The 25,096-nt window shown below is 41.8% G+C and overlaps 1 protein-coding gene across 4 annotated transcripts in view; it reads left to right on the forward strand.

The window, feature by feature from the left end:
* The window catches only part of pak1 (p21 protein (Cdc42/Rac)-activated kinase 1), a 300,561-nt gene that overhangs the window by 268,796 nt on the left and 6,669 nt on the right, over positions 1 to 25,096 (forward strand). For all 4 annotated transcript variants that reach the window (XM_073044260.1, XM_073044259.1, XM_073044258.1 and 1 more), the window contains 6 exons: positions 4,458 to 4,521; positions 5,707 to 5,755; positions 5,858 to 5,970; positions 8,459 to 8,576; positions 13,962 to 14,061; positions 23,785 to 23,981. In XM_073044260.1, the coding sequence (XP_072900361.1) occupies positions 4,458 to 4,521; positions 5,707 to 5,755; positions 5,858 to 5,970; positions 8,459 to 8,576; positions 13,962 to 14,061; positions 23,785 to 23,981 (641 nt within the window). The remainder of the gene's footprint in view (positions 1 to 4,457; positions 4,522 to 5,706; positions 5,756 to 5,857; positions 5,971 to 8,458; positions 8,577 to 13,961; positions 14,062 to 23,784; positions 23,982 to 25,096) is intronic.

The raw sequence follows: 25,096 nt of genomic DNA on the forward strand, positions 1-25,096 counted from the left end.
GAGGCAGTGGGAAGTGTAGATAGAGCCAGTAGAGAGGAGGCTGGCATGTGTGAAGGAATGAGCTGTGTTCACAGCTCTCTGCAGTTCCTTCCCATCTTGGACAGAGACATTGCCATACCAACCTGTGATACTTTTTAATTTAGAATTAGAATGGCAAACAGAGGTAGAGGCGTACACAATTATAAAGGGTTTAGATAGGTGTGGAAATGGTCTTCCCAGTGAGGCTGAGTGAGATTGGAGGCCCAAGATGGGGAACTTCTTCTCTCAGAAGGTGGTGCGAGTGTGGAACAGGCTGCCAGTAGAAATGGTAGATGCAGTTTCATTTCCAACCTTTAAGAGAAATTTGAATAAGTGTATGGAAGGCTATGGCCTATGGAAAGAGAAATATTAATATTGGCCTGGACTCGATGACTTATTTCTGGGCTGACTCTGAACTCATTCAGAGAAGCTAAGGACAGTTTGAAAAATGTAAATCTGATGATGGCATGCTGGAACAAGCTCCTCTAACATGAAGGGAGAGATGTACTAGCTGTTGCAGATTAGGGGGAGCTTTTGCCCCTTTTCTCCTGCCATGTTAGCTAACACCAGTTGCCTTGTGCTTCTCCAACGTAAGGCAATTTAAAGTCAGAACTGAGTAAGGTGAAGCAGTCAATGCCTTGTTATCGAAGAACCTTGGTGTTGGTGCAGTGCCACTTTGATCCTCCACCCCACCCCGGTCCATTCTCTGCTCTGTCAGGGAGACGTACTCATTGTCTTAGGTACAGCTTCTTCCCCTCTGCCATCAGATTTCAAGTTCCGGTTTACTTGCCATTCAACAATATATGAACACTGCCAAACAAAACAGCGTAACTCTGGGGCCAAGGTGCAAAACACAGTACCAACAGTAACACACAGCACAAAATATATACAGCACATACAAGACAGCAAGCACATATGAACACTACCTCACTATTACGCTCTCTCTGCATGAATTATTTTTTATATTTCTTGTACCTTATAGTAATTGTGTATTGCACTGTACAAAACAAACTTCACAGCGTATGTCATTAATATTAATTCTGATTACAGCAAATGCTGTAATCTGGAGTAATAAACAATCTCGCGTTCAAGTCAGGTTTAATTGACATTGAACCATATATGAATACAACCAAATGATACAGCATTCCTCCAGAGTCAAGGTACAAAACACAATACCAATAGTCACACGTAGCACTAGACACACAGTCGAGCAGCATCCATGGGGATGCAGGGGGGACATCAACACTTCCTTTCCCTTCCACTGGTGTTCCCTGACCCACTGAGTTCCTCCAGCAGATTGTTTATTCTGATCTGTTAGTTTTGAAGGTTGTAATGATGTGGGCACCACCATCTCTGGCCTCTCTCCTGGTTGTCGGTGCCTGTAGGCTTTTTCGTGGATGTGGGAGAGAATGATTGAGCTGCATCTGGTACATACGGATGGTTTTCCTGAGAGGCTCCGAGTCAGGTTTATTATTACTGACATGCAGTATGTTGTGAAATTTGTTGTTCTGCAGTAACTCTAGCCAGATTTTTGTAAAGCTGCAACATTATCCTGTGGTTTTTGAATCCAATCCCTCACTAATGAAAGCCAACACACCACATGCCTTCTTAACCACCCTATCAATTTGCGTGGGAACTTTGAGAAGGTGGTGGTGAGCTGGCTTCTTGAACCGCTGCCGTCTTTTTGGGCCCACGGTGCTGTAAGGGAGAAAGTTTCAGGATCTTGACCCATGAATGATGATATATCTTCAAGTTGGGATGATACGTGGCCTGAAGAGCAATTTCCAATGACGGTAGGGTCTCCATGCTTTTGCTGTCCTTGAACTTCCAGATGGTAGTGGTGGTGTGTTTGAAAGGTGCTGTCTGAGGTGTCTTGGTGAGTTGCTGCACTGCGTCCTGTAGATGGTAGAAACTGCTGTGACCAAGTGTTAATCTCTTCACCTGTCAGTTTCCTCATTCTTCAACCCTAACACTTCCCAGCTTCCCACTTCATCCCCCTTCCCCCACCAACATCTTATTCTGGCTTCCCCATGATTTCCAGCCCTTACAAAGGGTCTTGGCCAGAAGCATTGACTGTTTGTTCCCCTCTATAGCTGCTGCCTGACCTGCTGAGCTCCTCCAGCATTTTGTGAATATTTCTGTGAACTTGCAGCATCTACAGAATCTCTTCTGGTTATGCTATGTCCTTTTGTGGTGTCGAGCTTTCTGTACGTGTTGAATCTGCACTCATCTTGGCGTAGAACTAGAGGTCATGGGTGAAGGGTGAGAGGTGAAATCTTAAAAAAGAATATCAGAGTTACAATCTTCACTCAGGGTGGAACAAGCAGCCAGCACAATTTGTGGATGTGGGTTCAATTTCAACATTTAAGAGAAATTTGAATAGGTATATAGGAGGGATATCGTCTGGGGGCAAGTTGATGGGATTAGGCAGAATAACAGTTAGGAATAGGCTAGATGGGCCTGTTTCTGTGATGTAGTGGTCATCTATGACAGTGGAGAGGATTCTATCGCACTCTAAACTTGAGCCTTACAGGGTTTGGGGAGTCAGAAAGTGAGTTACTGCAGGATTTGTCACCTCTGACCTATTATTACTGACTCCTTCATGTCATGTTGTGGCTTGGGGCCCATTGGGTGAGACGTTTGCTAGTTAGGTGTCAATAAAACATTATTAAATGCATGCCCTTTCTTTCTTGCTGCTTTCCCTCGTTTGGCTTTTCTGTATTGTAGCTGCCATGGGAAAAATCTTTTAACAGTTCTCTCACTTCCCTCTAGTCAGCTTAGACCGGCATTTTAACAAAAGAATGGGTGATCGGCACATTTGTAGACAATTGTGTTTTGACAACTTGGAAGGTTTTGGGCTGAGAACTCACTAACACTTCTTATTGATCAGTCTTGTTGTTCATATTAGTGGGAATGAAAGATCGATTCTTTGGATGTGAGTGTTGATGCCATTTATTATACAAGCTGTAACTGCGGCCATGTATCCTCATATTTTAGTTACCATCCTTGTTCCTCTCCCAATCTGTTACCTACATTTTGAAGTTGTTCTCCATTCCATTCACAGTTTACATGTCCCTCCTACTGGGAGTTCAGGTAAAAACTCTGTAGAGTGTGTTTCTAAGCACTAAGCAGTAGCCTTTTTCAGTTCAAGCACAGTATCCCATTTTGAAAGGGTGTTTTTGCTTATTTTCTTACTGGCTCTGTGAACATTTTGCCAAGAAGTTAGAGAACTGACCTGCTAAATCTGCATAAATAAAGACCCCACACACCTCAGAATTTTTTCCTTCTCCCGCTCCCCATCAGGCAGAAGATACAAAAGCCTGAAAGCACGTACCACCAAGCTTACGAAGAGCATCAGCTGGCCAGCGCAGTAGTGTGGTGGTTAGCACATTGCTTTACAATACCAGTTATAAGTTTTGGGGGTCAATTTTCACTGCTGTTCTCCAAGGAGTTTGGATGTTTTTCCTGTGACTACATGGGTTTCCCCATGTGCTCCGGTTCCCTCCCACATTCCAAAGACCTACAGGTTTGGCTTAGTGAGTTGTGGCAGAAGTGTGGTGACATTTGTGGACAGCCCCGCACAATTCTCACTGATTTGATTTGACATAAACAGTGCATGTGTTGGTGATGGTCACAAAGTGACGCATTTCACTGTATGTTTTAATGTACATGTGACAATTGCAGCTAATCTTTATCTAGCTTCTATCCTGCTGTTGTAAGATGACTGGTTCCTTCGTACAATAAGATAGACTCTTGACCTCACAATCTAACTTGTTATGGCCTTGCACCTTATTGTCTGCCTGCATGGCACTTTCCTCTGTAATTGTAAAACTTCGTCTTCATTCTGTTACTGTTTTGTCTTGTACTCCTTCACTGCACCCTTGTAATGAATTGTTCTGTGTAATGGTTACTGGAAAGGCAAGCCAAAACCACTGAGGGACTCAACACTGTGATGCACTTCCAAATAACCAAATTCCAAGTTGAGAAAAGTACATTTGATCCTCTATTATGAAACCAGCAAAGACAAGTGATCAAAATTAGTGATATTAACAAAATGAGCAAAACAAACTAAGTCACGAAATAAGCGGTCAACAAAAAATAATAATTCCCTGGCTCATTTCCTCTCTAACTAAACTAACGGCATAAAGGGTGAACACGCGACTATAATCATTTACTTCTACCAGGCCCCAACCCACGTAACAAATTACCATAATCAGGAATAAAATGTGCAACACAAAATACAGTACAGACTGACAGAAAATAGATACATGGTTCCAACAGTAAACTTTTCACTGTACCTCAGTACATACAACAATAATAAACCAGTTTGCCAATTCACCTTAGAGACTTTTTAAAATTATCTTTTATAGTTAATCTTGTTTGTTTAAAAGGTAATGAATGGATTCACTGATCTTTTCCATCTTTTCCTAATCTGACAGGAAGTATAGTAACTGTTGGTGATCCGAAGAAGAAGTATTCACGATTTGAGAAGATTGGACAGGGGTTAGTAACACATTATATGCTGTTGGAAACTCCATAATTCACACTTTCACTGTGTTTTGAGCTTGCGTATCATCCTCTGCTGCATCCAGCCCACAAGTACTTCATGCAACTGTATCTAGTCTCCCTGCTGTTGGAGTCAGACCACTTGTGATTCACGATCCACTTGCCTGTAGTTTACCGTGTTTGGGTCCACATGTTACTGTACCCCATAAGCTGTAACATTTGATCCTGCTGCAATGATTTAGATGGCTGTCAGCAGATAGTCACACAAGATGTAGACCATTAGACACAAGCAGAATTAGGCCATTTGGCCCATTGAGTCTGCTCTGCTATTCAATCATGGCTGATTTTTTTTTGTCCTGGCCTTCTCCCCGTAACCTTTGATGCCATGTCCAATCAAGAACCTGTCAATCTCTGCCTTAAGTACACCTAATGATCTTGTCTCCACAGCTGCCTGTGGTAATAAATACCACATTTACCACCCTCTGGCTAAAGAAATTTCTCCGCATCTCTGTTTTAAATGGACACCCCTCTATCCTGCGACAGTGCCCTCTTGTCCTAGACTCCTCCCCCATGGGAACATCCTTTCCACATCTACTCTGTCTAGGCCTTTCAACATTCAAAAGGTTTCAATGAGATTCCTGTCTCATCCTTCTGAATTCCAGCAAGTACAGACCCAGAACTATCATGTGATAACCCCTTCACTCCCAGAATCATCCTTGTGAACCTTCTGCAATGTCAGCACATCTTTTCTTAGCTGAGGAGCCCAAAACTGTTCACAATACTCAAGGTGCGGTGCCTCACAAGATTTCAGAGTATGTTTTAAACACGAGATTCTGCAGATACTGGTAATCTCCAGCAACACACACAAAATGCTAGAGGAACTCAGCAGGCCAGGCAACATCCATAGAGAGCAGGAACAGTTAATATTTCATACTGAGACCCTCCATCAGGATGAAGTTTCTTGATCAGGACGAAATCCTGAAGAAAGGTCTCGCCTGAAACATTGACTGTTCATTCCCCTCCATAAGTGCTGCCTGACCTGCCGAGTTCCTCCAGCATTTTGTGTGTTGCTGCAGTGTATAGTTATGTCCACTTGGGTTCTGTTGCTTTAAGGTGCATTGTGTGAATGTCCTTAGGAGCATGTTAAGAGCCTGCTAAGGACTATTTGCTCTTCACCAACAGGGCTTCAGGCACAGTGTACACAGCAATTGATGTGGCCACGGGGCAAGAGGTAAGTTTAACAACATAAAACACTTCCTTTGATCATGAATCTGATCTGGTGCTTTTGAAGTAATTCAGAGACATCTGAAATATTTTCTAATTTTATCCTCAGGTCGCAATCAAACAGATGAACTTACAACAGCAGCCGAAGAAAGAACTGATCATTAATGAAATTTTGGTTATGAGGGAAAATAAAAATCCAAATATAGTTAATTATTTAGACAGGTAAGTAACAACCATAAGGACAAATTACAGGTGCCTGTGATAAGCTTCGTATTTTGGCCACTCTGATTATGGTATGGAAGCCATATGTCGACTGTTGATTCTTCTCCGTAGACTCCTGTCAGACCTGATTCCCTCCAGCATTTTGTGTGGGTTCTCAATATGATATTGACATGGAGAGAATGTTTCCTATAGAGGGGGATTCTAGGACTACAGGGCACAGCCTCAGAATGCAAGAACATCCCTTTAGAAGAGATGAGGAGGATTTTCTTTAGCCAGAGGGTGGTGAATCTGTGGAATTCATTGCCGCAAACAGCCGTGGAAGCCAAGTCATTGGGTATATTTAAAGCGGAGGTTAATAGGTTCTTGATTAGTAAGGGCATCAAAGATTACGGATAGAAGGCAGGAGAATGGGGTTAAGAAGGATAATAAATCAAACTCGATGGGCCAAATGGCCTAATTGCTTTTCTCATGTCTAATGACATGAGCAGCATTCCTCGTAACTTGCATTGTATGATCTAGTAGTTAGGAGTCTGATGTTAGCTTGACACCACCCCAGTCTTATTTTAATTTGGAGTCCAGCTTTTCTCTTCCTCCATCTGTGCTCTATACAATGAGGAATTGCCTATTAGCAACATTGGCTTTTGCTTGTGGAGGATGGGAGGGCTTGGCAAGGCAACATGATTGGGGTGTGTGTCTGGGGGACTGGATGGACTCGGTCAAGCTGACATACTGCATCATGTCATTGGCTATTGTATCAAACAGATGTGTGCTTCTTGGTTGTGGACGTCAGACAAGGAAACAAAAATAATTAATTACATATTAGGAAAAATATCTATAAAACATTTTCAAAAACTATTCATTATTGGCAGCAGGCTGGTGATATTCATGGTTATTAAAATACTTTTCATCCATTAAGACGTGACATTGTGCATTTCTGATTGCAGCTTTTGGATCAATTTTGCTTTAGTCATCTCTGAAGGAGTTATCCATTTAGTCTCAAATAAGTCACTGTTCCCGCATCTTTTTTGTCAAATTCATCACTCTATAAAACCATCTCCAATTAACTGCAGCTGTTTTTGTTTTGAGGTTCACTCTCCAAGCATCCATCTTTGTGAAAGGAGATTTCTTTGTTTTTTAGATTCCAGTACGTCATCCTTGGTATCTCTAATCCTCTCCTCTTTACTCCCTGGTGAGAATCATGGGAACAGAGGGTTCCAGAGATTGACTACTGTCATAAGAATATTGAACAGTCCCCTAGTACAATAAGATGGACTCTTAACCTCACAAACTACCTCAATGTAACCTTGTTCTTTGTTGTCTACCTGCACTGCACTTGCTCTGTAACACTTCATTCTTCATTTTGATATTTTCCTTTCTGCTAACCCCAACTAGGTTTATTATCACTAGGTCGTATGTTGTGAAGTTTGTTGTTTTGCCACAGAAGTACAGAGTAATATATTCAAAAATTACCATCTTATTGTAAGAAATATCAAAAAGATAAACAATACTGTTAAAGTTGTTTTGCAGCAGCAGTATGGTGCAGTACATAAATTACTATAAGTTACAATATGAAAAATAAAATAATAAATAGTGCAAAAGAGAAAAATAGTGGAATGGTGTTCATAGACAATTGATCTGTGTGGCTGGCATGCAAAACAATGTTTTTCAATGTACCTTTGTATATGTGACTATAATAAACCTACTTACCAATATCTGTGGAGATAGAAGCAGAAGTAATGTTTCAAGGCGATGGTCTTGAAACTTCACAATGAACAAGTAAGCTGACACATAGCAGGAGCAGAATCAGTAAAAGAGCCACAAGAGTTAGGGGCAGCAATGATTACATAGGAATGGTGATGGTGTAGGACAAAAGTGCACGCTTCTTTATGTCTGCTTAAGAATTGCTTTCTTATCCTCCAGTTCTGATGAGAGATAATTAAACTGAAACATTAAAACTCTGTTTTCTAATCATAAGTGAAAGTGAGTCTGCAGATGCTGGAAATCAAGAGCAACACATGCAAAATGCTGGAGGAACTCAGCAGGTTGGGGAGCATCTACGGAGGGGAATAAACAGGCGACGTTTCAGGCTGTGGCCCTTTGTCAGGACTGGAAAGGAAGTGGGAAGAAGCCAGAACAGAAGGTGGGATGGGGGAGGAGGAGAAGGAACACAAGCTGGAAGGTGATGAGTGAAGTCAGGTGAGGGGAAAGGTAGGTAGGGGTGGAGGAGGGGGAATGAAGTACGAAGCTGGGAGGTGGTAGATGGAAAAGGTAAAGGGCAGAATAAGGAGGAATCTGATGGGAGAAAATAGTGGACCATGGGAGAAAGGGAAGGGGTGAAGCAGCAGTAAGCAGTTGAGGTTGTCTCTCATCTCCACAGATACTACCTGTCCTGTGTTCTCCGTCATTTAACTTTATTAAGGAAAGGAAATAAAATTTCTGTTGTTTGTGAAGATCTAAGGCCATTTCACTTGGCTTTCCTTCCCTTTAGTTACCTCGTGGGGGATGAATTGTGGGTGGTTATGGAGTACCTGGCCGGTGGATCATTGACTGATGTGGTCACAGAGACGTGTATGGATGAAGGACAGATTGCAGCTGTGTGCAGAGAGGTAACGTTACAGAGCGGCACATCTCGTATCACCTGGACACCCTCTAGAACTTTTCAAATATGCTCAATGTGCTCTACCTGGAGGGAAACAGAAAGGGAACAAGTACCAGACAATCTGAATTTGAATAATTCTACTTGATTTATGTATTTATTGAGATGCAATGTGGAATAGGCCCTTTTGGCCCTTCAAGCTGTGCTGCCTAATCACGGGACAATGTACAATGACCAGTTAGCCTACTAACCGGTACATCTTTGGACTGTGGGAGGAAGCCAGAAGAAATTCACGAGGTGATGATGTAAAATCTGCTTTCAGACAGAGGCGGGAAATGGACCTGTGTCATTGGTACTGTAAAGCATTGTGCTATGCCACTGTGCTGCCCCATCTAAATGACTGTGCTAAGTTTGCACACACACACACACACACACACACACACACACACACACACACACACACACACACACACACACACACACACACACACACACACACACACACACACACACACACACACACACACACACACACACACACACTGTTACTTCACACAGCTTAAGGGCAAAGCACTCTAGAAGAAAGAGGATTTATTAAAAGTTCATTATGTGCCCCCCCCCCGAATGACCGAATGATAAGAGGCATAGATCAAGAGAACAGCCAGAGACATTTTCCCAGGGCAGAAATAGCTAATATAAGGGGGCATAATTTTAAGTTGTTGGGAGGGAAGTATAGGGGGAGTGTCAGAGTCAGGTTTTATTTTTACATAGAGTGGTGGTGTTTGCGTGGAGCATGCTTTCAAGGGTGGGTGATGAATATTTTACTGTTTCCTTTGTGAGTTAAACTTCAATTGCATCAGTGACAACTGCACAATTTATATTCACACATTTCCTAACTTGAAATTCAATATTAAATGCCTTTGATCTTTAAAGGTATCATAAAGGAGGGTTTTGTTTGACATGTGCTCTAGTTTGAATATGTGGGTGACTACATTAGCACAGCGATTCGTGAGCTCAGAGTTCAGTCCCTGCGTCCTCTGTAAGGAGTTTGTACATCCTCCCTCGGAAATACATGGGTTTCTTCTAAGTCCAAAGACGCTCCCTCCCACAGTCCAAAGACGGATTGGTTAATAGGTTAATTGGCCATCGTGAATTGACCCGTGATTAAGCTAGGGTTAAATCGGGAGATGCTGGGCAGCATGGCTCGAAAGGCTGGAAGGGCATATTATATTCCATGCTGTATCTCTAAATAAAACAAATAAGGTAAATAAAAGTCATCCGTGTTCTGGCAGCCAGTATCAGGGAGGGAGCATAGAACTGTGGCTGGAGAAGATGGCCAAATGGTTTCCTTATTGTGTTAACATTCCTAATTCTAAGAAATGAATTCCCCTCCACCACGCTAACTTTACATTTCTTACGACCCATGTTTGAATTAAGATGCATCTGTTCCATCTTTTCCGATTAATGTTCTCATGCACGCTGCTTCACACATCCATCGCTCCAGCGTAGTTCTGAGAAACTGTCACAGTTCATCAGTTTCAATTTGTGAAATTTGGCAAATGAGCCGCCTTCTGTCATCACGCCGTAAAGCAGAGGAAATGTGTTATTCTTTTTAAAAAGCGCTGAAGTAACTGGGCAGTGTTGCCAGTGAATAACTTACTGATGCTGTGCTTTCTGTAAATAGACAGTGTGTGATTAAAATACAGCCTCACCTCAGTGCAAATGTTGTGTAGAAGGCGAAGTAAGCTGAACAGAAAGGAAATGGAATTTCCAAGGATGAAATTGATTAACTTTTCACTGCCTCCATTCTGGTGAAATGTGCAGTTCTATTAATTATCCAGCTCCTTAACGAGTTGAAATTTCATTTAGCTTTCCTTCCCTCATTTATGTTGTGGCAGATAAATTATGAATTGGAATTCCTAATCTAGCCCCATCGGATCTTTTGTTGGGAAAAGGGGAGATCCATAAGGCATAGGAGCAGAATTAGGCCATTTGGCCCATTGAATCCCCTCTGCCTTGCTATCTTGGCTGATTTATTATCTCTTTCAACCTCATTCTTTTGCCTTCTCCCTGTAACCTTTGATGCCCTTATTAATCAAGAAAGTATCAACCTGTACTTTAAATATATCCAATGACTTGGCTTCCACAGCCTCTCTGTGCCAATGAATTCCACTGATTCACCACCCTCCGGCTAAAGAAATTCCTCCTCATTTCTGTTCTAAAGGGACTTCTTTCTATTCTGAAGCGGTGCCCTGTGATTTGGATTCCCCTACTATAGGAAACGTCCTCTCCATTTCCATTCTATTTAGGCTTTCAGTATTCGATAGGTATCAATGAAATCCCCCTTTCATTCCCCGGGATCATTCTCATAAACTTCCTCTGGACCCTCTCCAGTGCCAGCAGATCTTTTTCTTCGATAAGGGGCCCAAAACTGGCAAATCACAAGTGTGGCTTGCTTTTATATTCTTTGCCTCTCAAGATGAATGCTAACATTGCATTTGCCTTCCTTACTAGTGACTTAACTTTCCAGTTAATCTTTAGAGATAATTAGGCTCCTTTATCCTACCCCCAGGCCCTACAACAGCCCAGTTTCCTCTTGCTGCCCATATCTGACAATTGAGCATCTCCACTCGAAGGTGCTGTTGCAGTGCTCTGACTCGGCCATTAGGTGTCACTGGTGGGTAAAAAGCTGCCTTAGCTACAGCCACAGTGACACACACAAAATGCTGGAGGAACTCAGCAGGCCAGGCAGCATCTCTGGAAAAGAGTACCGTCAGCATTTCGGGCCAAGACCCTTCAGGACTTTTAGAAATTTGTCCTGCTGTCCAGCTGAAGGGTCTCGACCTGAAACATCAATTGTACTCTTTTCCATAGATGCTGCCTGGCCTGTTGAGTTCCTCCAGTATTTTGTGTGTATTGCTTGGATTTCCAGCATCTGCAGATTTTCTCTTGCATGTACAGTCATGGTGTCCTGTGTATCACTGCAGACAGGCATCAGCAATACCAGGTGTCTCCCAAGATTCTGTACAGAAACGAGTGGGAACAAGACCAGCAATTAGTTTGCAAAAAGATTACAATGGTCTTCCCTGGGTCAATCAAAGATTTGGCATCTGGAATGCAAATAGGGTTGAAATTTAGAGTTTTGTCTTGGATAATCTCCCCTTGTAGCACATACAAAATGCTGGAGGAACTCTACGGGTCAAGCAGCATCTATGGAAAGGAATAAAACAGCATTTTGTGTGTGTTACTCAGCGTAATCTCTTGTGCTTTTATAGCATCTGCCCTCTAATCCAGGCAACAGCTTAAAAAACCTCTTCTGAACCCTTTCCAAAGCTTCCTCACCCTTCCTGTAATGGGGGCAACCACGATTGAATGCCATTCTCCAGATGTGGCCTACCAAAGATTAATAAGACTGTAACATCCTGACTCCTAATGACAGTACCGCAAGCTTCCTGATGATGTGGGAGAACCGATAGAAGATAGTCATAGAGCACAGCAGCACAGAATCTGTTGGTGTCATCTGTTGTATCTGGTGCTCCCACTACAGCCACCTCTACACTGGTGAGACCCATCGTAAATTGGGAGTCTGCTTTGTCAAGCACCAAATTCTGCCAAAAGCAGAATTTCCCAATGGCCAACCATTTTAATTCCTACTCTCATTCCCATGCTAACATGTTGGTCCATGGCCTCCTCTTGTGCCACAAAGAAGCCACTGTCAGGGTGGAGGATATGAACTGATGATTTGAACGTTGATTTCTCCTTCCAGTACATTTTATTTTCCCTTTTCCCCTTCCCCATTCTGGCTTATCTCGTCTCAACCTGCCCATCCCCTCCCCTTGGTATCCTTCCTTCTTCCCTTTCTCCCATCATCCACTTTCAATCTCCTATCAGATTCCTCCTCCTCCATTCTTTTTCCTTTTTCACCTCCCAGCTTCTTACTTCATTCCCTCTTCCTCCACCCATCTGGCTTCACCAATCACCTTCTAGCTTGTCCTACTCCCCCTCCCCCAACCACATTCTGGCTTCTTCCCCTTCCTTTCCAGTCTTGATGAAGGATCTCTGCCTGAAACGTGAACTGTATGTCCATTTATTTCCCTAGATGCTGCCAACCTGCATCTGCAGAAATCTTGTGTTTATTGACAAAGTAATCTGTTTTCGATGATGATGGTTGTGCAGGGTATTCAAATTAGTGGCGTGGTCTGAGGGTGCCATAGGAAGTTAGTTTACTGCCTCAACCAAAAGCTGGTGTCCTATAGTGGAGTTTGTTACCATCACCTTCTGATCCAAGGAGGAGGTGCTACTAACTGCGTGCGCATGGTTGACACCAGGAGATGGGCCTTAAACCACTTGGCACAGCAAGAAAGCCTTTCACTTCCTTCCTTCCACTGTCATCTGGCTCAAGCTCTATCTCTGTAGTGGTCGGTTTCCAAATTGCAGGCTCTTTAGAGACATTTATAAATCTCTTAGCCTCACAGATGAAAGAATATGGAGGTCTATGTTGGAGGGAAGGGTTATATAAATCAAGGTAGGTTAAAAAGAGACTGGAGGCACTTCTGATAAAAATGGTATTTCTTTGATCAAACCAGAATGACTATGGCTATGCTGTTCTCCTTGTGCTCACGGTCATTATCTCAGAAAAAGGGGCTTGCCATTTCTTTACAATCTCTCTACTCAGGGCATTGGGAATCTCAGTTTCAGAGCGCTGTTCAAATCTACAGGGTCCATGGTACACCTGCTGTAAGCTACAGCACATGGTATTTATGGCTAAAACTGCAGTAATCTCTCTTTATTTCCATAAAGACCATAGAACAGAACAGGCTGTGCAACCCACAATGTTGTGCCAACCTTTTAACCTATTTCATGATCAATCTAACCCTTCCCTATAGAACAGAAAAGACATAGAAGGCAGAATTAGGCCATTCGGACTATTGAATCATGCCTGATTTATTGTCCCTGTCAACCCCATTCTCCTGTCTTCCCCCTGTAACCTTTGATGCCCTTCCTATTCAAGAAACTATGAATCTCTGCTTTAAATATAACTGGGCCCCCATGGCCATCTATGGCATTCACCAGAATGAACAGATAGCACTGGGTGGCATCAAGCTAACATTGAGACTGAACTACTAGACCATACACTGCAATTTACAAGGAAGGCTGCATTCTATCATAAGACCATTAGCCATAGGAGCTGAATTAAGTCCTTTGGCCCATTGCACCTGCTCCACTATTCCATCATGGCTGATTTATTCCAGACCAGAATAGAGGGCTATGTGGAAGGGTTCTTAAATTAGGTTAAATGTTCGGAACAACATCTGGGCCGAAGGGCCTATACTATTCAATATTCAATTGTAAGAGATTTTTTGAAATATGTTTCTCCCTTGTTTGTTTGTTCCAGTGTTTACAAGCCCTGGAGTTCCTACACTCAAACCAGGTCATTCACAGGGACATCAAAAGTGACAATATCCTGCTGGGAATGGATGGATCCGTCAAGCTAAGTACGTATGTGATTCTGCTCTGTTGTAAACATCTGACCAAACAGATTTGTGGCTCACTTTCTGTAGACCAATGTTTGACTGCAAAAAGAAATCTTGGAGGGTTCGACCAGGTTAATGCTGAAGCTCTGAAGTCTAGACAGAGTCATTGTCTTAGAAAAAGGGGTATGCCATTTCTTTCTGAACCTCTTTACTCAGGGCATTGGGATTCTTTGGAATCTCAGTTCCAGAGCACTGTGGGCGGAGTTTGCAGTGTCCATTTGAATACCTGCTAAAAGCTACAGCGAATGGTATTTATGGCTAAAACTGCTGTAATCTCTCATTATTTCCATAAAGGCAGTAGAACAGTACAGCACAGTACAGGCCCTTCAGCCCACAATGTTGTGCCAACTTTTAACTTATTTCATGATCAATCTAACCCTTCCCTGTAGAACATAAAGACATAGAAGTAGAATTAGGCCATTCGTATCTGCTCTGCCACTCTATCAAAGCTGGACTCCATCCAGTGAAAATGGCACTCAGTAACATCAAGCTAACATTCAGGTTCAAATACTACACTATACACTGCAATTGCAAGGAATGCTGCATCATCTCATAAGACCTCAAAGCAAAGGAGCAGAATTAGGCCATTTGACCTATTGCATCTGTTCCAACATTCCTCATGGTTGGTTTATTATCCTTCTCTACCCTATTCTCCTGCCTTCTTCCCATAACCTTTGCTGCCCTTAACGAATTGAACCTATCTTTCCCCCAATTTGAATATAGCGAATGACTTTGCTTGCTTGGGAATGAATTCTAGAGAATCACCAGGCTCTGGCTACAGAAATTTCTCTGTTCCAAAGGGACGTACTTCTTTTCTGAGGTTGTGCCATCAGGTCCTAGGTTCTCCCATTATTGGACACATCCTCTCCATGTCCATTCTACCTTGTTCTTTCGATATTCAGTAGGTTTCAATGACATTCCCCCCTCTTCTAAACTCTAGCAACTACAGACCTGCACCCATCAAATGCTTCTCATATGTCAACCCTTTCATTCTTGGGCTCAGTCTTGTGAACACGCTCCAATGCTAAATAGTCTTGCAACAGCGGGATAGAAGCTGACCTTGAGCTTGGTAGTACGTGCTTTCTATCTTCTCGCCTCTCCCATCGGGTAAAAGAGAGAATGCCGGTTGTGAAAGAGGACTATGTTAGTGGCTTTACAGAGTCAGCAAGTAAGATAGACAATCCAAAGTTGAAAGTAAATTTATAACCATATACAACCTTGGGATTCAATTTCTTGCGGGCATACTCAATAAAACCAATAACCATAACAGAATCGATGAAACACTGCACCGAATAGACAACAAACTGTGCAAATACAAAAAGAAAGTAATAATAAATAAGCAATAAATATTGAGAACTTGAGATGAAGAGTCCTTGAAAGTGAGTCCCTAGATTGTGGGAACATATTTTCAGTGATGGGGAAGCGAAGTTGAGTGAAGTTATTCCCTTTGGTTCAAGACCCAGATGGTTGAGGGGTAGTAATTGTTCCTCAACTTGGTGGTGTGAGTCCTCAGGCTCCTGGACCTTCTTCCTAATGACAGCCGAAGAGACCATGACCTGGGTGGTGGGGGAGAGCTTTACCTGTGATGGACCGTGAAAGAGAATAGTTCTGGTGACCTGTTGAAGCACGCCCACAACTCTGCAGCTTCTTGTAGTCTCAGGCAGAGCAGTTGCCATTGCAGGCTGTCTTTGCATCCGGATTGGAGGCATTCCTCTAGGGCTTCAATAAAAATTGGTGAGGATCAAAGATGACATAGTGGGAGAAGGGATGGGTATGCAGAGTGTGAGAGGGAAAAGAAGTTGCTACAAAGTAAGTGCTGAAATGATAAGAGTCATAGATCGTGTTGGTAGCCAGCAACTTTTCCCAAGGCGGAAGTAGCCAATACAAGTGGGCATAATTTTATGGTGATTGGAGGATGGTACAGGAAGGATATCAAAGATAAGTTTTTGACCTAGAGAGTGATGGGTGTGTGGAACGCATTGAGGGGTGGTGTTGGTGGCAGATACATTAGGGCCAATGAAGATACTTTTAGATAGGCACATGGATGATAGAAAAATGGAGATCTATGTAGGAGACAAAAGTTAGATTGATCTTGGAGCAGGTTAAAAGGTTGGTACAACACCATGGGCTGAAAGGCCTGTATTTGCTATGTTCTATGGTTGCTTGGAGAGTGAATCCTGAAAGAGAAACACTGCTGGAGGCTAAATCAAAGACCAGTTCTAAACAGTGATGAATTTGACAACATTGTGGGCCAAAGTGCCTGTACTGTGCTGTAATATTCTATAGGATGTTTTACACTGTATGTTCTATGAAACAGGGTTGATTAGATTGTTCTGAGAGCTGGGATATTCATCCAACTGAATGACCTACCTGTGTCATCAGAAGTATGAGAATTTGGAACACGAATGGTGCTGTGGTCTCCAAATATAATCCCGTGTCTGGTTGGGAGTATGGAGGGGCCATGTGCAGCTTCTAAAAACAAAACACTTTATAAATATAGCAAGTGATCTATTGAGTGTCAGTGATGAGCCATAAATTTTCACCTATTTTAAGGGGTGGCAGCCTTCATTTTATTTTCTGTTTTATTTTTAGTTCAGCAAGCTCAGGCCTGCCTTAGTATTGCATAGCAGGATAGAATCACAATCAGGTTGTTATACTGACGTACAGTGCCTATAAAAAGTATTCACCCCCCCAGAAGTTATCATGCTTTACCGTCTTACAGAATTGAATCACAATGGATTTAATTAGGCTTTTTTGACGCTGATCAACAGAAAAAGACTCGTGTCAAAGTGAAAACCGATCTCTACGAAGTAATCTAAATTAATATAAATAAATTAACAAATATATAACAAACTATATTCACAAATATAAAACACAAAACAGTTGATTGCAGAAGTATTCACCACCTTCAGGTCAGTATTCAGTAGATACACCTTTGGCACCAATTACAGCCTTGAGTCCATGTGGCTAGGTCTCTATCAGCTTTGCACATCTGGACACTGTAATCTTTCCACATGCTTCTTTACAAAACTGCTCAAGCTCTGTCAGATTGCATGGGGATTGTGAGTGAACAGCCCTTTTCAAGTCCAGCTACAAATTCTCAATTGGATTGAGGTCTGGATTCTGACTTGGCCACTCCAAGACACTAACTTTGTTGCTTTTAAGCCGTTTGTACAGAGCTTTGACTTTATGCTTGGGGTCATTGTCTTGCTGGAAAACAAATCTTCTACGAAGTCACAGTTCTCTTGCAGACTGCATGAGATTTTCCTCCAAGATTCCCCTGTATTTTGCTGCATTCATTTTGCCTTTTACCTTCACAAGTGTTCCAGGGCCGGCTGCAGTGAAACATCTCCACAGCACGATGCAGCCACCACCGTGCTTCACGGTAGGGATGTGTGCTGTTCATGATGTGCAGTGTTTGGCTTATGCCAAACATGACATTTAGTCTGGTGGAAAAAGCTTAATTTTTGTTTCATCAGACCATAGAACCTCCCAGCTGACTTCAGTCTCCCACATGCCTTCTAGCAAACTCTAGCTGAAATTTCATGTGAGTTTTTTTTAACAGTGGCATTCTCTTTACCACTCTCCCATTTCAGCCACTGAAGCTTTCCGTTCATCCAGAGTTGTCATAGGTCTCTGGGTGACCTCCCTGTCTAGTCCCTTCTTGCACGGTCACTGTTTTTTGAGGACGACCTGCTCTAGGCAGACTTTTCATTTCTTGATGATTGACTTAACTGTATTCAAAAGGATATTTAGTGAGCTGGAAATTTTCTTGTACCCATCTCCCGACTTGTGCTTTTCAATAACCTTTTTGCGGAGCTGCTTGGAGTGTTCTTTTGTCTTCATGGTGTTGTTTTACTTCTTCATGGATACTGACTCAGCAGCAATTGTTAAAGTCGAATCTGAATAAAACTCGGGGGACCAACTTCTTATAGTTACCACAGTTTAATGCACACCCTCCTGCAGGTGTTTGAGACCCAGTTGTCAGAGGGAAGGCACCATCTGACAAGTGTACCCATTCTCTCCGGTTACAGCCGTATATTTACACATTACATTACAGTTGCAAGATGTCATTTGAATTGGTACGCCCACCAAGTCTGTTGGTGCGAAAAGTAGTTGCAGATAAGTGAGTCTGCTAGATCAAGGCTTAATTACAGATGGATGTGCTGTCCAGTCCTTATCAGTTATTCCCTTTGCTAGGCCCTGACTTAATTACAGATGGATGTTCCTTCCTGTCCTTATCGGTGAGCCCTCCTTCTCCTACAATGTACAGTGTTATCAAACTCTCAATGTCTCTCTGCAAGCCGAGGTGAACTGGTAATGAGCCTGTCTTAGCTGGCTGCTGAAGGCAGAGTTTACTTCAGTTCAAAAATTCCTATTCAGTCCCAATTATTCTTTTAGCCAGAGGTTATATAGGTTCAAAATGGTTTTTTTTAATATCCCCAATTCCTCAAATGGACCTTACAGACACAGGAGTTTTTTTTAAACACAATCAATTGAAACACCTTGACTGCACACAGGTGATCTCCATTTAACTAATTATGTGACTTCTAAAACCAATTGGCTGCACCACTGTTGGTGTGTCATATTAAAGGGGATGAATCAATTATTTTGTGTATTTTGTGTTTTATATTTGTAATTCATTTAGATCACTTTGTAGAGATCTTTTTTCACTTTGGCACAAAAGTCTTTTTCTGTTGATCAGTGTCAAAAGAGCCAAATTAAGTCCATTGTATTTCAATGTTGTAAAACAAACATAAAAACTTTTGAGGGGGTTGGGGTGGGTGAGTACTTTTTATAGGCACTGTATGTTGTAAAATTTATTGTTTTGTGGCAGTAGTAAAGTGCAATACATAAATGCTATAAATTATAATAAGAAATGCAAATTAAAATATTTAATTAAATGTTGAGAGCTAAGATGCCAAGGTAGTTTTCATGGGTTGGTTTAGAAATCTGATGGTGAATTGATAGAGACTGTCCCTAAAATGTTGAGTGTGTGTCTTCAAGCTTCCTCCCTGATGGTAGAGGGAAGGGGGGAGGTACATACTGGGTGATAAGAGTCCTTAATGATGGATACCACCTTTTTAAGGCATCGTCTTTTGAAGATGTCCTTGAGGCTGGTATCCACGATGGAGACGAGTAAAGGATGCAAATGATCCAGTTTTCCTGCCCATTCACCAACGTTAACAGGGCTACATTTCTTGGGGGGAGGGTTTAATTTATATATATGTGTGTGTATGTATGTGTGTGTGTGTGTGTGTATATATATATGTATGTATATATATATATATATATATATATATATATATAAGGAGACACAAGAGATGGCAGACATTGGAATCTGGAGCAACAATCAATCAGCTGGAGGAGCTCGGCATATCGAGCAGCATCTGTAGGAGGAAAGGAATTGCAGGTCAACGTGGGGTGGCACAGTAGTGTAAAGGCTGATTTATACTTGTGCGTTGCATCTACGCCGTAGGTATCATGTACCCTACGCCGTACCTACGCTGTAACCTACTCCATAGGGTGATGTGCACCTCTCCAGAAAAGTTACTCGTGTTGCAGCGACGCAGACCGCAACAACTATGATTGGTCCGCTTGGTAGCATCGCATTTCCGGTTGCTTCTTCTCAGCCGTGTCTGTACACCGATGCGAAATAGATGGACCAAATCGTCAAATCTACCTGCCGACATGCGAAAATGTTTGAAATGCATTTCCTCGTCCATGTCTCTCACAAAGAAACTCAACACAGTGGCATAGAAACCCCACGGCCAACTAGGGTTATGGCGTAGGCTGCGGCGTAGCCTGTATGCACAGGTATAAATCAGCCATTACAGTGCCACCGATCAGGGTTCTGTTTGACCGAGGTGTGACTCCACTCTCATCACTGTGGTTGACTGTTAATTGCTTGGAAACAGATGTTGGGAATTGTTTGATTCTTGATACGGTTTGTAAGGTAAAATGATACCTTCATTAAGTCGAAGAGCCTGCAACAGCTACTTTGGCTATGTCCACACTACACCGGATAAATCCGTAACTGAAGCTTTTTCTCTTTGTTTTTACCCTCCGTCCACTCTAAAATGGTGTTTTTGTCCCCCGAAACCGGAGCTTTTCAGAAACACTTTCCAGGGTGTGTATTTTTGAAAACGCCGCTTGGGCAGATCAGTGTGGATGGGGTAACCAGAGAAATCTGAAAACGCTGTCAGACAGCAGCGCGCCATTTCATTGTTTTGTTGAACACAACCTAACAATTTCAGAACAGACGGCAATGAGACTGAAGCCAGAAGAGTTAGAAATGTACTCAACAAATACTTTGACCAATAACTTACTGAATAAATAAGTATACTCACTTTGCCTTGTTTTCTTTCCTTGCTCGTATGAAGGTGGTTTACCTATTTATGCAAGTACTTCTCTGACAATAGATGTGTAACAGCCTAATGTAACATTGTATGGAAATACAAGATAACACTGATACAGACATGTTTTACACATTTAACAAAGTGCTTTATTAATGCAACAGAGCTGGTCAGTTTTCAACTTCCACACAACCCAATATTACTTTTACTAGGTAATATTGAAGGGATAAAACCGATATCCAAATTGAATAAATATCAGAAAGAATTTATAAAAATTGCATTGGCAGTAGCCAAAAAAGCTATTGCAGTGACTTAGAAATCGGATACATATCTAAGTATAGATCGTTGGAAGAACGAAATTTATGGCTGTATTCCACTTGAAAAAATTACTTATAATTTAAGAGATAAATATGAAACATTTTTGAAAATTTGGCGCCCTTATTTACAAAAGACAGGATTAAATATATAGGTGCTCCGAAGATGAAATAATTGGTTACTTGGGGAAAGAAATAAATATATATACTAAAGTTATTACGAACTCCATGGAGCATGTGGGGAACCTCCAATATCCAGGCATTCCTTTTTTTTCTAAAATGTTCGTCGTAGGCCGGGTCATACTGTCCGTGAACTCCCTGTCGGTTGCCTCTATATGCTTCAGTATTTGTTTTTTTACTTTTAAATCCTCCTGCACGAGAGCCAACAGCTGTCCATTATTTTAAGTTTTTCTAGTCTGTGAACAAACACGCACCGTCTTTCACAGCGAGATTTGACACCAAACATGTCGCTTGTTTTCGGTAGATGTGTCCTGCGCATGCGCAGTAGGAGGAGATTCGCCGAAATATCCGTTTCAATGTGGACAGACATTTTTAAAAACGCATAGTGTGGACGCCTATCGTTTTTACGCGAAACCGGCATTTTCACAATTATCCGGTCTAGTGTGGATGTAGCCTTTGTTATTCATACAAACACACAGACTGTTGATGATTTGCATGTCAATACAATTTTCTTTTTATTTGCATGCAGCATACTCTAGATTTAAATTTCTCTTTCACATTAAAACATTCAGTGAAATGCATCATTTGCAGTACATTTTAATCTTGAATCTGATATGCACTGTTGTTTGATTTTTAAATTTCTGCATCAGGTGCTATGTACGGACAAGAAAGTTCCGGTGCATTGAGAACTATTAAGCCTTTATAGCAGGAGCTTTTAACTTTTTTCTATGTCATGGACTTCTTTGGCAGTCCAATGAAGCTTGTGGGCACCTTCTCAGAATAATATATTTAAATATATAAAGTAAAATACATAGGATGACAAAAGAAATTATATTTAAATAGTTATCAAAATATTAAAGTAATGAATTTGTGATAGTCGTATATGCTTTATTAACACATTAAATAACAAGATTATACATTTAAGATATAAGCATATTAAAATCAAATTTTATTTGTTAAAGACGTTATCAGTGTGAATGCTTGAATAAGAACATTAAGTTGTAGTGTGGTCTTTGACAAAGGAACACTCATGTCCCCATCTATTATTATTTTGTGTTTTGTTTTAATGGTTGCAAGTGTAGAACATCCTGATTCGTGAAGATTTGTTGCAAATGATCAAGGAGTTCATTTTTGGCTAGAATAGTCACCTCCGAAACCATTTCCCCCTGAGCCTCTGCCTAATGTAAATCAATGTAATAACATCTATTGGAAACCCTCAGAAGGTGAGACAACTTCTGCAGAAATAGAAACAGTTAAATGTTTCTGGTCAGAGATCTTTCATCAGATTCCTGAAAGAGCAATAGAAAGGACAGCAGATTATAAACATGAGATTCTGTAGATGCTGGAAATCCAGAGCAATGTGCTCAAAATGCTGGAGGAACTCAGCAAGTCAGGCAGCGGCTATGGAGAGGAATAATTAGTTGACATTTTGGGTTGAGATATCTTCCAGCAATATAAAATTCACATCTGTCTCAGCCCTGATGCTGGGCCTCATCCCAGAGGATAACTTACATCTCTTGTCTCCAATGATGCTGCTTGACCCACTGCATCCTCCCTACGTTCTGTTTTTAATCTTGTCTCCAGTATTTACAGTCTGCCATCTAAGACTGACATTTTAATCCCTTTCTCAGTTCTAACAAAGAGTCTCTTGCCCGTGCGTTTCCAGGATTTTTGTTGCAGTTTCAGATTTCCATCATCTGTGTGGGATTTTTATTCTTCATGAGGAAATGATGTGGTCAGAAACATCTGACACTCAGAGCTCTTAATATGAAACCCATTGTTTAATTGACAAACATTGATGTCAGCAGAGGTATAAAACAGGGTTGGGTCAGTTCCTATCTAAAGTTAATATATAAAAATGCCATTTATAAATTTGCTGATGACACATCTGTTGCTGACAGAATTTCCAGTAATGATCAGGGAATCGACCAGCTGGTTAAGTACACTCCAATGTCTGTAAGACTGAGGAATTGATTGTAAACTTTAGGAAGGGAAAGTCGAGGGCACACGCACCAGGATCAGTAGTGGAAAGGGTGAGCACTTCCTAGGTGTCAGCTTCTCTGATCTATCCTGTGTCTAACATATTGATACAATTACAAAGAAGGCACAACAATGGCTATATTCCGTCAAGAGTTTGAGGAGATTTGGTATGACACCAAAGACTCTTTGCAAATTTCTGCACTTATACTTGGGGAGAGCATTCTAACTGCCTGCTTCACCATCTGGTATGGAGGGAACACTGCACGTGATTGGAAAAAGCTGCAAAGGGTTGAAAACTCGACCAGTTCCATCATGATCACTAGCCCCCTTAGAAATGATGACGTCTTCCAAAGGCAGTGCCTCCAAAAAGCAGCATCCATCAGTAAGGACCCCTCATAAAGCAAACGTGCTCTCTTCTCATTGCTACCATCAATGAGGAGTGAAGGAAGCTTGAAGACAGACACTGAACATTTTCGGAACAGCTCTTCCCCTCTGCCATTAGATTTCTGAATAGACAATGAACCAACCCATAAACAGTACCTCACTTTGTTTTTCATGTGGCTCTTTTTGCACTTATTTAATTCCATTTTAATTAGTCACGGGTGTAATTGGGCAGCACAGGCTCGTTGGGCCAGAAGGGCCTGTTATTGTGCTGTATCTCTAAATAAAGAAAAGCAAAAGGTTAATAAACTACTCACAATCTGAGACAAATTCGTGGTACCGGCGATATTATTAGCTTGTGCACTGTTTATTCCATGAGTTTCACATGATCAAGGAACTTCATGCACACTGGTGTGTAAACTAATCTGCATCTGACAAACATTGCTAGACCAATCTGTTTCTTTTCTCCTCAGCTGACTTTGGCTTCTGCGCTCAGATTACGCCCGAGCAGAGCAAACGAAGCACAATGGTAGGCACTCCCTACTGGATGGCGCCCGAGGTGGTGACGAGAAAAGCATACGGCCCCAAGGTCGACATTTGGTCGCTGGGAATAATGGCGATTGAAATGATTGAGGGAGAACCTCCATACCTTAATGAGAACCCTCTGCGGGTAAGATTCGCTCTGTTCTCCTGATTTTATTGATAGAGGTGTTGGTGGAACCCAACCTTGGTATGCCTGGGTGATGAGGCCCCGAGGTAAATTTGTTATCAAAGTACATATATGTCTCCATACGCTACCTTGAGATTTATTTTCTTTCAAGCATTCACAATAGGACAAAGAAATACACTAGAATCGGTGAAAAGGACACATAAGTAAAGACTGACAGCCAATGTGCAAAAGAGACCATGTGTGCAAGTACAAAAAGTGATATAATTCAAAATTGTTTAATGCCATATCTAGTACACAAGTGTAAAGGAGAACAAAATAATTGTTACTCCAGATCTGATGTAGCACAAAAATAAACACAATAAGATAAAGATCATAATAGATAGAAATACATAAGATTGCATACAAACATAGGTTGAATGTGCGTTCATAAAGTGACACTAGGCACAGGAGTGTCTACATAGGTAACTGACAGGAAATGATAACGTAATGGTGGTGGGTGTGTGGAGGGGTTGATCAACTGTATTGCATGGGGAAGATAACTTTTTGAATCTCACCATCCTGGATGGATGCTACGTAGCCTCCTCACTGATGGGAGTGGGACAGACAGTCCTCGGCAAGGTAGTAAATAAGTAATATTGAGAACAGGAGTTGTAGAGTCCTTGAAAGTGATGCTATAGGTTGTGGAATCAGTTCACTGTTGAGATGAGTGAAGTTCTCTATGCTGGTTCAGGAGCCTGATGGTTCTAGGATAAGAACTGTTCCTGAACCTGGAGGGGTGGGACCCAAGGCTCCTGTACCTCCTTCCCGACGACAGCAGTGAGAAGAGAGCACAGCCTGGACAGTGGAGGTCATTGATGATGCATGCTGCTCTCATGCGGAAGCACTCTTATAGATGTGTTCAGTGGTGGGGAAGGATTTTCCTGTGATGGACCGGGTTGTATCCACCACTTTGTGATAGAGGTATTGCTGAACTCAACCTTGTCATGCAATGGTGACAAGGCTTAATTGTACCGATGTTCTGGTGACATCTTTGTCTGATGTCAAACCTATCCTAATGCTGCCTTGGGAGCTCACTGCTGCTGTTGTTGTACCACTGTGTGATAGGCAATCAAAAT

The sequence above is a fragment of the Hemitrygon akajei genome, chromosome 4 (genome assembly GCF_048418815.1).
Source record: "Hemitrygon akajei chromosome 4, sHemAka1.3, whole genome shotgun sequence".
Lineage (NCBI taxonomy): Eukaryota > Metazoa > Chordata > Chondrichthyes > Myliobatiformes > Dasyatidae > Hemitrygon > Hemitrygon akajei.